The 14,494-nt window shown below is 54.1% G+C and overlaps 1 protein-coding gene across 1 annotated transcript in view; it reads right to left on the bottom strand.

Annotated features, from left to right (window-relative positions):
* The window catches only part of EHD2 (EH domain containing 2), a 29,803-nt gene extending 15,309 nt beyond the window's left edge, over positions 1-14,494 (bottom strand). Inside the window, exons 1-4 of the mRNA XM_008966742.5 lie at positions 14,335-14,494; positions 10,887-11,345; positions 9,314-9,411; positions 1,551-1,963 (exon numbers count right to left, since the gene is read on the bottom strand). Coding sequence (XP_008964990.3) covers positions 1,551-1,963; positions 9,314-9,411; positions 10,887-11,290 — 915 coding nt within the window. The 5' untranslated portion in view covers positions 11,291-11,345; positions 14,335-14,494. The remainder of the gene's footprint in view (positions 1-1,550; positions 1,964-9,313; positions 9,412-10,886; positions 11,346-14,334) is intronic.

Below are 14,494 nucleotides of genomic sequence, written 5' to 3'. Positions count from 1 at the left end.
TTACTTATTCTATCTCCCTCCATCAAAAGATAAGCCCCGGGGCTGGTCCAATGGTAGTGGGTTATCAGAACTTTTTTTTTTTTTTTTTAATAGAAATGGTGTCTCACTATGTTGCCCAAGCTGGTCTTCAATGCCTGGGCTCAAGCGATCCTCCAAAAGTGTTGGGATTACAGGCGTGAACCACCGCACCTGGCCTTGGTTATCAGAACTTATTAGTGTCACTAAAGTTGCCATGCAACCCCCCACCCCCACTGCTAAATTTGACTAGCTTATAAATAAATTAATTAATTAAATTTAAAAAAAGATGAGCCCCAGGAGGGCTGGAACCTTGTCTGTTCCCTCCATCCCCAGAGCCAGCACCATGTGTACAGAAAGCATTCCAGAAATACTTGTGGGCCTGGCGCAGTGGCTCACGCCTGTAATCCCAGCACTTTGGGAGGCCAAGGAGGGCGGATCACCTGAGGTTGAGAGTTCAAGACCAGCCTGACCAACTAAAAATACTCTACTAAAAATACACAATTAGCCAGGCATGGTGGCGAATGCCTGTAATCCCAGCTACTCGGGAGGCTGAGGCAGGAGAATCGCTTGAATTCAGGAGGCAGAGGTTGTGGTGAGCCGAGATCGCGCCATTGCACTCCAGCCTGGGCAATAAGAGCAAAACTCCATCTCAAAAAAAGAAAAGAAAAAGAAAAAGAAATATTTGTGGAATAAACCAATGAACTTGGAAACCTTTGAACCACAATCTTATAAATTATCAAAAAATAAAGAGGGTAGAATAATGAGTATTTGTCTATATTTTATAGGAAGTTCAAAAATTCAACATACTCATGCCTGCAATCCCAGCACTTTGGGAGGCCAAAAGGGGAGGATCACTTGAGGGCGGGAGTTCAAGACCAGCCTGGGCAACACAGTAAGACGTCGACTCTACAAAAAATAAAAAATTAGCTGGGCGTGGTGACACGCGCCTGTGGTCTCAGCTACTTGGGGCAGGCTAAGGAGGAAGGATCACTTGAGCCCAGGAGTTCAAGGCTGTGGTGAGCTGTGATTGCATCATTGCATTCCAGCCAGGGCAAGAGAGCGAGACTCCATCTCTTAAAAAAGAAGGAAGAAGAGGGAACGAAAGAGGATGTAAGGAAGGAGGAAGGGAGGAGGGAGGAAGGGAGAGAGGAACAGAGGAAGGAAGGAGGAAGGGGAGGAAGAAAGAGGAGGAGGAGGAGGGAGAAGAGGAGGAGGAGGAAAGAGAGAAGAAAGAAGAAAAAGAGGAAGAAGAAGAAGAGGAGGAGAAGGAGGAGGAGGAGGAAGAGGAAGAAGAAATAGAAATACCAGGACAGAGAAGCCAGGGTGACACGGAGTTGACACAGAAATCCAAAGGCAGAGGAATGAGTCTCTCCATACAGTTCTTCCTCCCGGCTTCACTCTGTGCCAGAATGACCCAACTTCAAGAGAACTAACTAACCTGGGCCCTGATAAGTCAGGGACTCACAGCACTGGTAGAGAGGACCGAGGAAACCTCCTCCAAGAATGCGCGCCCAGCCCTCAGGACTACTCACTCGCACCAGCCGGGCCCTCTTCACCAGGTCGTTGAGCTTGCGCAAGGCTGCGTGCCGGGGCAGGCCCTGGATGTCGCGGAAGAGGTCCTGCTCCTCCAGCTCGAAGAGGCGCCGGTTGTCGGGCACGAGGAGGGGCTGGGACCAGAAGGAGCCGATGTAGACGCGCAGCACCTCGGGCGTGCCCACCACCTTGCCCAGCGCCCACATGAGCGCGCCGTAGACGCGCATCAGCTGCTGCGTCTCCACCATGTCGGCCTTGTTGAGCACCAAGCGGATCTTGTCCTCATGGCCCCGCAACGCGCCGATGGCCTCCGAGAACTCGTCCGAGATCTCCAGCTTGTGCGCATCAAAGAGCAGGATGATGAGGTCCACGCGCTCCGCGAACCAGCGCAGCACGGCCGGGAAGTCGTAGCCTGGAGTGGGAGTGGAGAGACAGGGGCGCAAGGGGCAGAAGTCAGACCCCCACCCTCCAGCCATTCTCAGTAGCATCCATTCTCTTGCATATTGGACTGTAAAGATGTTCACGTTGTTGGCTGCCCAAATCCTGTCTGGGCAAAATAGCCAAGGCCCTCAGTGGGCACTACTGCTCTGGCTCTCCAGTGCCCAGAATTACCCCCCTCGCTCTGGCCCCAGCCCCTCAAGCCATCTGGCTACAGGGGGCAATCATCCCCCTTTTCCTTTGCTCGAGCACAATGGCGGGATCACGCCTCCCTGCAACCTCCGCTTCCCGGAGCTCAGGTGATCCTCCCACCTCAGCCTCCCTAGTAGCTGGGACTGCAGGCGCGCGTCACCACACCTGGCTAATTTTTTTTTTTTCTTTTTTTTTGAGTAGAGATGGGATCTCACTATGTTACCCGGGCTGCCGGGCTAGTCTCAAACTCCTGAGCTCAACTGATCCTCCTGCCTCAGCCTCCAAAATGTTGGGATTACAGGCGTGGGCCACCGCGCCCAGCTTCACGGCCTCCATTTTTTCATTCGCTCATTCATTAAGCAGTTATTACAGGTGTGCGTCGGTATATACATGTAGGTTGTTAAAAATACTGACATGTTTGCTAAGAGATCCCCCTGTGCTTCTATGGAACCCCCAAGCCCGCCACATGCCTCTATCAACCCAGCTCCTCCCCAGGACCTGTTGTATCTCCCCACGATCCAGCAACTAGAGTTCATGCTGGATAGCTGTGCTCTTGCCATAGCAGATGATAATTTTTTTTTTTTTTTTTGAGACAGAGTCTCACTCTGTCGCCCAGGCTGGAGTGCAGTGGCATGAATGTGGCTCACTGCAACCTCCACCTCCACCTCCCAGGTTCAAGCAATTCTCCTGCCTCAGCCTCCCGAGTAGCTGGGATTACAGGCATGCACCACCACCCTGGCTAATTTCTGTATTTTTAGTAGAGACGGGGTTTCACCATGTTGGCCAGGCTGAGATGTTAAATATTTTGCATTTATTTAGCAATACTTACTGAGAGTCTCATGTGTGCCAAGCCCTGTCCTGGGAGCCTGGGATACCACAGAGAACACACAGACAAGATTCTTGCTCTTATGAAGCACCCATGCCAGCCATGGGTTCCCATGCTCATTCATTCATTCCTTTCACCATTCATTTCCTCATTCACTCCTTCATCCACCCATTCTCACCTTTGCTTCTTCACTCATTTATTCACCAACAAGCAATGCTGAGGAGAGCAGACAGGAGCGATTGAGACCCCCTGACTTAGCTGTCTGGAAGACCTGGAGTTGAGTCTCCTCCTCTGCCCCCATTCGCTGTGTGACCTTAGGCAAGTAGCTTAACCTCTCTGAACTTGTGTTTTCTTTTCTGTAAAATGCAAATCATAGGACTGTTGTGAAGCCAGGTGTGATGGCTCAAACCTGTAATCTCAGCACTTTGGGAGGCTGAAGTGGGCAGATCACTTGAGGCCAGGAGTTCGAGACCAGCCTAGCCCTAAAAATACAAAAAAATTAGCCTGGTGTTGGTGGCTCATGCCTATGGTTCCACATATTCAGGAGGCTGAGGCACGAGAATCGCTTGAGCCTGGGAGGCAGAGGTTGCAGTGAGCTGAGATAGCATCACTGCACTCCAGTCTGGGCGACAGAGTGAGACTCTGTCTCAAAAAAAAAGACTGTTGTGAAGATTAAAAGAATATAAATGAGCTAATATATATAAAGAGCTTAAAATAATGCCTGGCATTGAGCTGTACATTTAAAAATGATGGAGGTGGCCAGAGTGGCTCACACCTGTAATCCCAGCACTTTGGGAGGTAGAGGCAGGAGGATCGCTTGAGCCTGGGAGTTTGAGACCAGCCTGGGCAAGATGACAAGACCCTGTCTCTACAGAAAAAAATAAAATAAAAAATTATCCACACATGCTGGCATGCATCTGTAGTCTCAGCTACTCAGGAGGAGGAAGCAAGAGGATCACTTGAGCCCAGCAGTTGGAGGCTGCAGTGAGCCATGATTGCATCATTGCACTCCAGCCTGCAGACAGAGCAAGACCTTGTCTCTTTAAAAAAAAAAGGTTGAGTTTTTTGTGTTTTTTTTTTTTTTTTTGAGACGGAGTCTAGCTCTGTCACCACGCTGGAGTGCAGTGGCACAATCTCAGGTCACTGCAACCTCTGCCTCAAGCAATTCTCCTGCCTCAGCCTCCCGAGTAGCTGGGATTACAGGTGCCACCACACCCAGCTAATTTCTGTATTTTTAGTAGAGATGGGTTTTCACCATGTTGGCCAGGATGGTCTCCATCTCTTGACCTCATTATCCACCCACCTCAGCCTCCCAAAGTACTGAGATTACAGGCATGAGCCACCGAGCCCGGCCATAATGGTTGAGTTTTTATGGCGTGTACGTTAATCCTCAATGAAACTGTTTTTTTAAAAACAGTGCTGGATGTACGGTAAGCACTCAGCAAGTCATGGTGATGTCACCCACTGGGAAGCACCCTCTGTGGTCCCTGCTGTGTGTGTGGAGGCTGAGGCAGTTTCAGCTTTGTCCTTACATCTCTCAGCCCACTGGGGACACAGACCTGGCCCCTGAGTGGTCAGCCCAGGGTGGGCAGGGGGATCCAGGGAGCTGTGGGAGCCCAGGGCCAGTGCCTGACCCAACCCCCAGCCTGGGGGTCAGGGAGGACTTCCAGGAGGAGGGAAGGCAGAGTGGGAACCCGGAGGACGAAGAGTTAACTGGCAGAACAAGGAGCTAGCCCTGATTTACTGACTTCATGCCCTCCAGCTAGAGCTCACTCAGTGACTCTTCACAACAACCCCAGGAGGTGGGCACTGTTCTGACCCCATTTTCCAGATGAGGAAACTGAGGCACAGAGAAGTTAGGGGACTAGCTAGGCGTGGTGGCTCACGCCTGCAATCCCAGCACTTTGGGAGGCTGAGGCGGGTGGATCACCTGAGGTCAGGAGTTCGAGACCAGCCTGACCAACATAGTGAAACCCCGTCTCCACTAAAAATACAAAAAAATTAGCTGGGTGTGGTGGTGGGCACCTGTAATCCCAGCTATTCGGGAGGCTGAGGCAGGAGAATCACTTGAACCCAGGAGGCAGAGGTTGCAGTGAGCCATGGTCCTGCCACTGCACTCCAGCCTGGGCAACAAGAGCGAAACTCCGTCTCAAAAAAAAAAAAAAAGAGAGAGAGAAGTTAGGGGACTTACTCAAGACACACAGGTAAGAGGCGACAGAAGAGGAGTCCCATGGGCCCCTATGCTCCTCCGGGGAGCTGGTGCTTGCGTCCATCCTGCCTGGGAGGAAGCAGCCTCCTTGCGGGCAACGCAGGGACCGGGATGGGGTTGGGGGGCGTTGTTTTGGGGGAGGAAGGGCCAAGTCACTGGAGGGACAGCAACTGGAGCCCCCCTCCCTCCCGGTGTCTCCACAAACACACATACTGGCCCAGATTCGGAAAGTGTGTCTCATGGGGCGGGGAGGGAAGGAGGGAGAGAGGTTGAGTCAGTGTGGGATGGGAGACGTGGCAAAAAGGAACCTTGGGCCCACAACGGCACTCACCCAGCAAAAACAGGCATTGTTGGCACTTCCATAGCGCCTACTGTGTGCACACACAGGTGTGCACCTTCTAAGTGCTTTGTATGTTTTAACTAATTTAACCTTTAGGACAACTATGAGGCCGCTAGTATTATTATTCCCACTGTGTGTGTGTGTGTGTGTGTGTGTGTGTTTTGTTTTTCTGTTTGTTTATTTTTGAGACGAAGTCTCACTCTATCGCCCAGGCTGGAGTGCAGTGTCATGAGCTCGGCTTACTGCAACCTCCACCTCCTGGGTTCAAGCAATTCTTCTGCCTCAGCCTCCCGAGTAGGTGGGATTACAGGCAAGCACCACCACACCCAGCTAATTTTTGTATTTTTAGTATAGACAGGGTTTCACCATGTTGCCCAGGCTGGTCTTGAACTCCTGACCTCAGGTAATCTGCCCACCTTGGCCTCTCAAACTGCTGGGATTACAGGCGTGAACCACTGCGCCCAGCCCATTATTCCCATTTTGCAGGTAAGAAAACTGAGGCAAAGAGAGGTTAAGTGGCTTGCCTAAGGTCCCACAGTTTAAAAGCAGCAGAAAATAGGCTGGGCGGTGGCTCATGCCTGTAATCCCAACACTTTGAGAGGCCGAGGTGGGTGGATCACGAGGTCAGGGGTTCAAGACCTGCCTGGCTAAGATGGTGAAACCCCGTCTCTACTAAAAATACAAAAAAATTAGCCGGGCATGGTGGCAGGCGCCTGTAATCCCAGCTACTCCGGAGGCTGAGGCAGAGAATTGCTTGAACCCAGGAGGCGGAGGTTGCAGCGAGCCGAGGTCGCACCACTGCACTCCAGCCTGGAAGACAGAGTAAGACTCCATCTCAAAAAAAAAAAAGTAGCATAACATAAATAAATAAAAGTAGCAGAGCCCAGATTTGAGGGCTTTACTATGCTACAATCACACATACGTGTGTTCACACATCTTACATGCAGAGGCAGCCACACACATGAGCTCGCATACACACACACACACACACACACACACACCCAGTAGCACATCCAGACACAAACATAGCCAATTACTACAAGATGCAGGCTCCCGGACATACCCGTGTTCACAATCTGGGACCTGCACAGATGTTTGTGGTCACACAATCACAAAGATAATGTGAGATGCACACACGGCATAGACACAGAGACCTGCACGAACACACAGGTACAGAGGCACACATGCACACCCACACAGACACAGTCGCACACACATAACCTCCCATGCCCTCCCAAACCCAAAGGCACACACACAGACGTAATCACACACAGTTACACAAAAGATGCACTCCTGCACACACACACATTCTCACATACACAACACCACACAGAAGCACACAACTGTATCCGGAGATACAATCACAGGTAGTCACACACAGCCCCACAAAATCCCCGCAGCCCTGACCGCCCCATGCAGCCACACAAAGTCACACACAGCCCACAGCCCAGATACACATATATGCCTAGACCATCTCACACACAGGCACACAATGTCAGACTCACACCTACAATGATACACACTAAATCCACATAGACACATAGACAAAAGTTGCCCTTTATGTCTGTCTCTCTCACACACACACTTCACAATATAACAGTATATAAGGACAGAATCAGTTGTACACTATCCCACAAAGTCTCTCATAGCCCTACACAGCCCTTCAGAGTCACACAAAGTCATCCAGCAGGCCGGGCATGGTGGCTCACACCTGTAATCCCAGCACTTTGGGAGGCCAAGGCAGGAGGATCACCTGAGGTCAGGAGTTCGAGACCAGCCTGGCCAACATGGTGAAATCCCGTCTCTACTAAAAAAAAAATACAAAAATTAGCCAGGTGCGGCGGGTGCCTGTAGTCCTGGCTACTCAGGAGGCTGAGGCAGCAGAGCCACTTGAACTCGGGAGGCAAAGGTTGCAGTGAGCCGAGATCGCGCCACTCCACTCCAGCCTGGGGGACAGAGTGAGACTCTGTCTCAAAAACAAACAAAACAAAGTCTTCCAGCCACAATTATAGGCACATGCGCACACACACACACACACAGAGGCATGTACACAATTCAAAGTCATACAACCTCAGAGCCATGGCCACAATGAGGCACGTCCACTGCTATACACAAATGCGTGGAACCACCACACCCAGGAGTACACTCATAATGACACACTTTCCCAAGATATACACAAAGTCACACACACACACACATATACACACCAACAGCTGGACACTCTCTCCTCCTCTTCCTCTATCCTCAAGGCCAGGGAGGGAGACCCCGTTCCCCACTCCCCCACCACCCATGGCCTTTGAACCCCCCTGCCGGCACCCCTGCCCTGGCTGAGAGAGCCGCTCCCTCCCGCTGTCCCAGGCCCAGGCCCTGGGGTGGGAGCCCCAGGAATTCCTCCCCCTCAGCTGGCAGCGTGTCCTCCCAATCGTTTCTGCAGCTGCCTCCTGCCTTTCTCCCGTGGGGCCTCTGGACGGCAGCCAGGGACATGGTCACCCCCAGCGTCCCCACCCCACCCCAGGCCCAGCCTTCTCGCCAGGGCCTCCCATCCTCTCTGCCCCACATAGCAGCCTCCTTTGCCCCAGTTCCGGGCCTCCAAGGCCATGGGGGGTGGGGGACACAGATCTGTGGGGCTGGGGGACCACAGATGCTGAGCTGGGCTGGGCAGGGGTGGTGGGGGCTCAGCACGCCTGGAGGCCCCGGCTGGAATCCACCCCCCGCCACTCTCCTTGCACAGCTGTTTATAAATTCCAGGCCTGGCCTTGGCCCCCACCCAGATTCCTTTCCCATCCCCTTCTCGGCCCCATCTGTGGCCCAGACGCAGAGCCAGGAGCTCGCAGGGCCCAGCCTCCCCTGCCCGGGCTCTGCCTCCCCTGCCCAGGCTCTGCCTCATCTCCAGGCCTTGTGTCTCCCTGCATCGCTGTCTCACTGCCTCGGAATCCCTGTCCCTCTTCATCTCTCCCTTCCCATCCTTCCTGCCTGCCCAGACGTGCGGCTCCTGCCCGCTCCCACCACGTGGTCACCCACACACCTCCCCCACCCATCAATGCGAGCCAGCATGGAGCAGTCACAGCTTCCACTAGCTCCCTGCGGCTGCCCCGCCAGCCAGGGCCAGAGGACACAGCCCCAGGTCCCAGCGGAGACACCGCCCCTCCTCCTCTAGACCCAGGAGTCCAGACCCCAGGCCCTCCTACCTCAGACCCAGGAGTCCAGGCCCCAGCTCCTCCTCCCTCAGACCCAGGAGTCCAGGCCCCCAGCCCCTCTCCCTCAGACCCAGGAGTCCAGGCCCCAGCTCCTCCTCCCTCAGACCCAGGAGTCCAGACCCCCAACCCCTCCTCCCTCAGACCCAGGAGTCCAGGCCCCCAGCCCCTCCTCCCTCAGACCCAGGAGTCCAGACCCCAGCCCCTCCTCCCTCAGACCCAGGAGTCCAGACCCCAGCCCCTCCTCCCTCAGACCCAGGAGTCCAGGCCCAGCCCCTCCTCCCTCAGACCCAGGAGTCCAGGCCCCCAGTCCCTCTCCCTCAGACCCAGGAGTCCAAGCCCCCAGCCCCTCCTCCCTCAGACCCAGGAGTCTGGGCCCAGTCCCTCTCCCTCAGACCCAGGAGTCCAAGCCCCCAGCCCCTCCTCCCTCAGACCCAGGAGTCTGGGCCCAGTCCCTCTCCCTCAGACCCAGGAGTCCAAGCCCCCAGCCCCTCCTCCCTCAGACCCAGGAGTCCAGGCCCCAGCCCCTCCTCCCTCAGACCCCAGGGTCTGGCCCCACTCACCGCGGCTCACTCTCTGCTTGGCACCCGACAGGATACCCGGGGTGTCGATGATGCTGATGCTCTCCAGGACCTGATTAGGGAGCTGGGCACACATGAACCTGGGGGCAGAGGGAGGGTCAGGGGTCAACAGGGAAGGACAGAAGGAGGGAAAACATGAAGAAAACATGAAGAGGGACTCGGGACCGCATGGCAAAGCATCCTTTATGGGCGAAGAAAGACACCGGACAGAAAAAGGGCGACCAGGACCATCTCAGAGCTATAACCAGCCACAGCTCATGTTCAGTGAGCACTTAATTTGTGCCAGGTACTGTTCTTCTTTTTTTTTTTTTTGAGACAGAGTTTTGCTGTTGTCACCCAGGCTGGAGTGCAATGGCACTATCTCAGCTCACTGCAACCTCCGCCTCCCGAGTTCAAGTGATTCTCCTGCCTAAGCCTCCCGAGTAGCTGGGATTACAGGTGGGCACCACCACACCCAGCTAATTTTTGTATTTTTAGTAGAGACGGGGTTTCACCATGTTGGCCAGGCTGGTCTCAAACTTCTGGCCTCAAGTGATCTGCCCGCCTCAGCCTCCCAAAGTGCTGGGATTACAGGCGTGAGACACTGTGCCCGGCCACCAGGTGCTATTCCAAGTCCTCACAGCAACCATGGCATAGAGACCATGGTGATCCTGATCCCTTTTTTTTTTTTTTTTTTAGACAGAGTCTCGCTCTGTTGCCCAGGCTGGAATGCAGTGGCACGGTCTCGGCTTACTGCAACCTCCGCCTCCCAGGTTTAAGCAATTCTTCTGCCTCAGCCTCCCTAGTAGCTGGGATTACAGGCGCGAACCACCACACCCAGCTATTTTTTTGTGTTTTTGGTAGAGACGGGGTTTCACCATGTTGGCCAGGCTGGTCTCCAACTCCTGGCCTCAAGTGATCCATCTGCCTTGGCCTCCCAAAGCGCTGGGATTACAGGCGTGAGCCACCGGGCCTGGCCCAAGGTGATTGATCCACATTTTTGCAGATGTGGCTACAAGAAGGGCAGAGAGGTCAAGTCATTTGCCTGAGGCCACCCAGCTGGCCAGGATTTGAACCAGGCATACTGACTTCACTAGCCTAGGTGCTCCCCTGGATAAGAAAGCAGAGACAGGCATGGGAAGAACTGGTTAGAGAGAAGGGAATTGGGGCTGAGAAGGAGGGAAACACAGTCAGGGAGGGGACAGAGAAGGGGGACAGCAAGATGCACCCCTGGGACAGAAAGACGTGCCCCCAGGGCCGGGCATAGTGGCTCACTCGTGTAATCCCAACACTTTGGGAGGCTGAGGCAGGTGGATCACTTGAGGCCAGGAGTTCAAGACCAGCCAGGCCAACATGGTGAAACCCCATCTGTACCTAATAATACAAAAACTCGCTTGGCGTGGTGGGGGGTGTCTGTAATCCCAGCTACTCAGGTGGCTGAGGCAGAAGAATTGCTTGAACCCAGGAGGTGGAGGTTGCCATGAGCCGAGATCGCACCACTGCACTCCAGCCTGGGCGAAAAGAGCGGAAACTCTGTCTTAACAAAAAGAAAAAGAAAGATGCGCCCTGGGCACACCTGTTGAGGAAGGTGTTTCCGAAAGGGTTGAGTTTGCGGAAGGGCTTGTCCGGGTCCACGACGAGGGCGTTGCCGGGCACGGTGCCCTCAGTGTCCCCGTGCATGACGGCCACAAAGCAGTCGGTGGTGGGCTCAGGCCCCACGCGGGAGCCGGGCACCTCCTGCTCCAGCAGGTACTGGATGAAGCTGGTCTTGCCCGTGCTGTACTGGCCAGCCACCAGCACCATGGGCTTGCCGTCGAAGTCTGCGTCCTCCAGGGCCGGCGAGTGGAAGGCCCCAAAGCGGTAGTGCTCCTCCAGCGGCAGCAGCTTCGTGCGGTACAGCTCCTTGAGGGCCGAGGTCACCGTGCGGATGGCCTCGGGCTGCTGGCCCCGTGCCCCGCCCCGCTTCAGCCAGCTGAACATGGTGGCTGCACACCGCTCACGGGGTTCACGGAGAGACGTGCAGATGGAGAGCTGCCTGTGGGAGGGGGAGAGGGCATGAGCATAGGCGGCCCAGCCAAGGAGGAAGAAAGGGGTCTGAGTGTAGACTGTCTGGGTGACAGGATGGGTGGAGGAGGAGGAGGAGCACAGATATTTGTGGTCACAGAGCATGGATGGCAGGTGGCAGGAGGAAGAATGGAATTGGGCCAGGCGCAATGGCTCACACCTGTAATCCTAGTATTTTGGGAGGCTGAGGTAGGAGGATTGCTTGAGGTCAGTAGTTGAAGACCAGCCTGGGTAAAATAGTGAGACCCCCATCTCTACAAAAAAAATAATTAGCTGGGCATGGTGGTGCATGCCTGTAGTCCTAGCACTTTGAGAGGCTGAGGCAGGAGGATTGCTTGAGCTCAGGAGTTCAAGGCTGCAGGCTGCAGTGAGCTATGATCATGCCGCTGCACTCCAGCCTGGGCTACAGAGTAAGACCCCATCTCAAAAAAAAAAAAAAAAGGCCAGGCACAGTGGCTCATGCCTGTAATCCCAGCACTTTGGGAGGCTGAGGCAGGTGGACCACCTGAGGTCAGGAGTTTGAGACCAGCCTGACCAATATAGTGCAATCCTGTCTCTACTAAACATACAAAAAATTAGCCAGGCGTGGTGGTGGCCACCTGTAGTCCCAGCTACTTGGGAGGCTGAGACAGGAGAATCACTTGAACCCAGGAGGCAGAGGTTGCAGTGAGCCGAGATCCCGCCACTGCACTTGACCGAGCGACACTCCATTTCAAAAAAAAAAAAAAAAATAGGGAGATCGTAGCGAACCAGCTGAAGGAGGAGAAAGATTAATGGTGACATGGTTGAAGAAGGGGGATTGATGGTGGTAGTGGAAGACCAAGAGATGGACAAGGCGAAGGATGCAGAAGCTGCCTGGAAGAAACGGATTCCTTAATCGCTTCATTCATTTATTCCTCCCTTCTCCCTTCCATCATTTGACACCTTTTCACTGAAATCACTCACTCCATGCTTCAGGCACTGTGGACCCAGAAATGAGCCAGAGATCATCCCCTACCCACCCAGAGCCCCCAGTAAGGACCCAGACACATGCCAGACATCCAGAGGAGGGCATGAGAAACAGACCACAGCACCAGTAAGACTCAGGGCAGGGTTGACTTTTGAGCTGCTCCATGAAGAGCAGGCAAGACAAGGGGATTTAGGCAGAGAGGATGGTGCGTGCAAAGGTCTGGGGATGTGAAAGGTCCTGGTGTGCTGGGAGCCATGAAACATCTGGGTAGGTGGCCAGACACAGGGGCACAAAGAGGAGGAGTGAGAAATGGAGCTGAGAAGGTTGCCTGGGTGCACCCAGGTCATGAGGGCTGTTGGGTGTTAACAAGAAAAATAATGCAACATTTATGATCACTGCATGCCAGGTACTGTACTAACTCACTTAACCTTTATAACCCTGTAAAGTAGGTCTATTATCATCCCTGCTTTGCTTTGCTTTTCTTTCTTTTTATTATTATTATTATTTTTTTTTGGAGATGGAGTCTCACTCTGTAGCCCAAGCTGGAGTGCAGTGATACAATCTCGGCTCACTGCAGCCTTCACCTCTGGGGCTCAAGGGATTCTCCTGCCTCAGCCTCCCAAGTAGTTGGGACTAGAGGCATGCGCCACCACACCCAGTTAACTTTTTTTGTATTTTTAGTAGAGATGGGTTTCACCATGTTGCCCTGGGTGGTCTCGAACTCCTGAGCTCAGGTGATCCACCCACCTGAGCCTCCCAAATTGTTGGGATTACAGGTGTGTGCCACCATGCCGGCTCATCTCTGCTTTTTTAACAAGGCAAAGGAGGCTCAGGAAGACAGCAATAAATTACCCAAGATCACTTAGCTAGAAAATGCTCAAGCTGGGACTCAAACACAGGCAGCCTGACCTCAGAGGTTGCAATCCTATTATAGGTCTAAAGATCTGAGTTAGGGAGGTTAGCCATGACCAACCCAGGAGCAATGAGCACCTCCAGCACCCAGACTGTGTTCTCTATCTTCCCTTACTAGCCTTTTATTCACCGTAGGATCTGTAGTGATGTCCCCTCTTTCATTCCCGATATCAGCCATAGGTGTGGGTCTTTGCTTTTTTTAAAAAAGAAAAACAAAAACAATTGCTCCCCGTTGATGCTTATGATTTTACTGATCTTTTCAAAGAATCAACTTTTGGTGAGATGGGAGTCTCTAAATACCATTCCCCACTAAAAGAACCTGGGACTCCTTAGAGAAATGGTGGATTCCAGGGCTGGGGCAGGGAAGAACAAGTGAGCCTGGGTCAGACGGTGAGGAAGTGCTCAAAGGCCGATAGGGCATGTTACAGGGACAGAGGACCCAGCTTGCAGGGGCGCCCAGTGGCCAAACATGGGGCAATTTGAGCATCAAAATAACTGCAAATCAAATATGCTAAAAATCCATAAAATCATGAGACTTAAAAGGGGTGGCCAGGGAGTAGGGGAGATAAAAGCAAAAGGAGTTCGTAAAGGAGTGGCAAGAATGGAAAAGAGAGGCAGGATCTGGGATGTGGGCAGAGGGAGAGGGCTCTGGGCGGTGTCCCAGGCAGGGAGGGCCCTGAGAGAGAGCTGGGGAGAATGCTATCAGCGGTGGCCGATGGAGCTGGTGAGGCAGGAGAGGGGCTCTTGAGTGGCTGGAGGGACCAAGTTAGCTGATATGGATGAGGGCGTGGAGGGAGACCCTGCAGAGAGGATCTCTTCTAGCCCAGGGGATAGGGAGGGGTGTTGGGGGAGGATGGAGGAGACTGGGGGAGTGGGAGAGGCTGCGAAAGACTGGAGGAAGAGTGGGAGGAGTGGGAAGAGTGGGGGACATGGTTACAGACTGGGGGGACTGGTGAAGACTGGGGGTGACTGGGGGACACCTGGGGAGACCGTTACAGACTGGGGACAGGGTGGCAGGGAGCAGGGGTCAGGCATGAGGAACCAGGGCAGGCTTGGGCGGGGGTCGGGAGGCGACAGCTGCGGTGCTGGGAGCACTCACCGACGGGGCGCGCTGGCGGCTGCAGCGGGCTGGGCAGGCTGGGAGAGGGTGGGGTCCCGCGAGGATCCGAAGCGCCCGCGGAGCGGCCTGTGCTCGCGGTCCCGTCCGGAGCCGTCTGAGCCGGGTGGGGCCAGGAGCGGGGAGGACGGGAGGGAGGACA

Source organism: Pan paniscus, chromosome 20 (genome assembly GCF_029289425.2).
Source record: "Pan paniscus chromosome 20, NHGRI_mPanPan1-v2.0_pri, whole genome shotgun sequence".
NCBI classification, from domain to species: Eukaryota; Metazoa; Chordata; class Mammalia; order Primates; family Hominidae; genus Pan; species Pan paniscus.
Note: the sequence above shows the minus strand (reverse complement) of the source record. Positions and strands in the feature narration are given on the sequence as shown.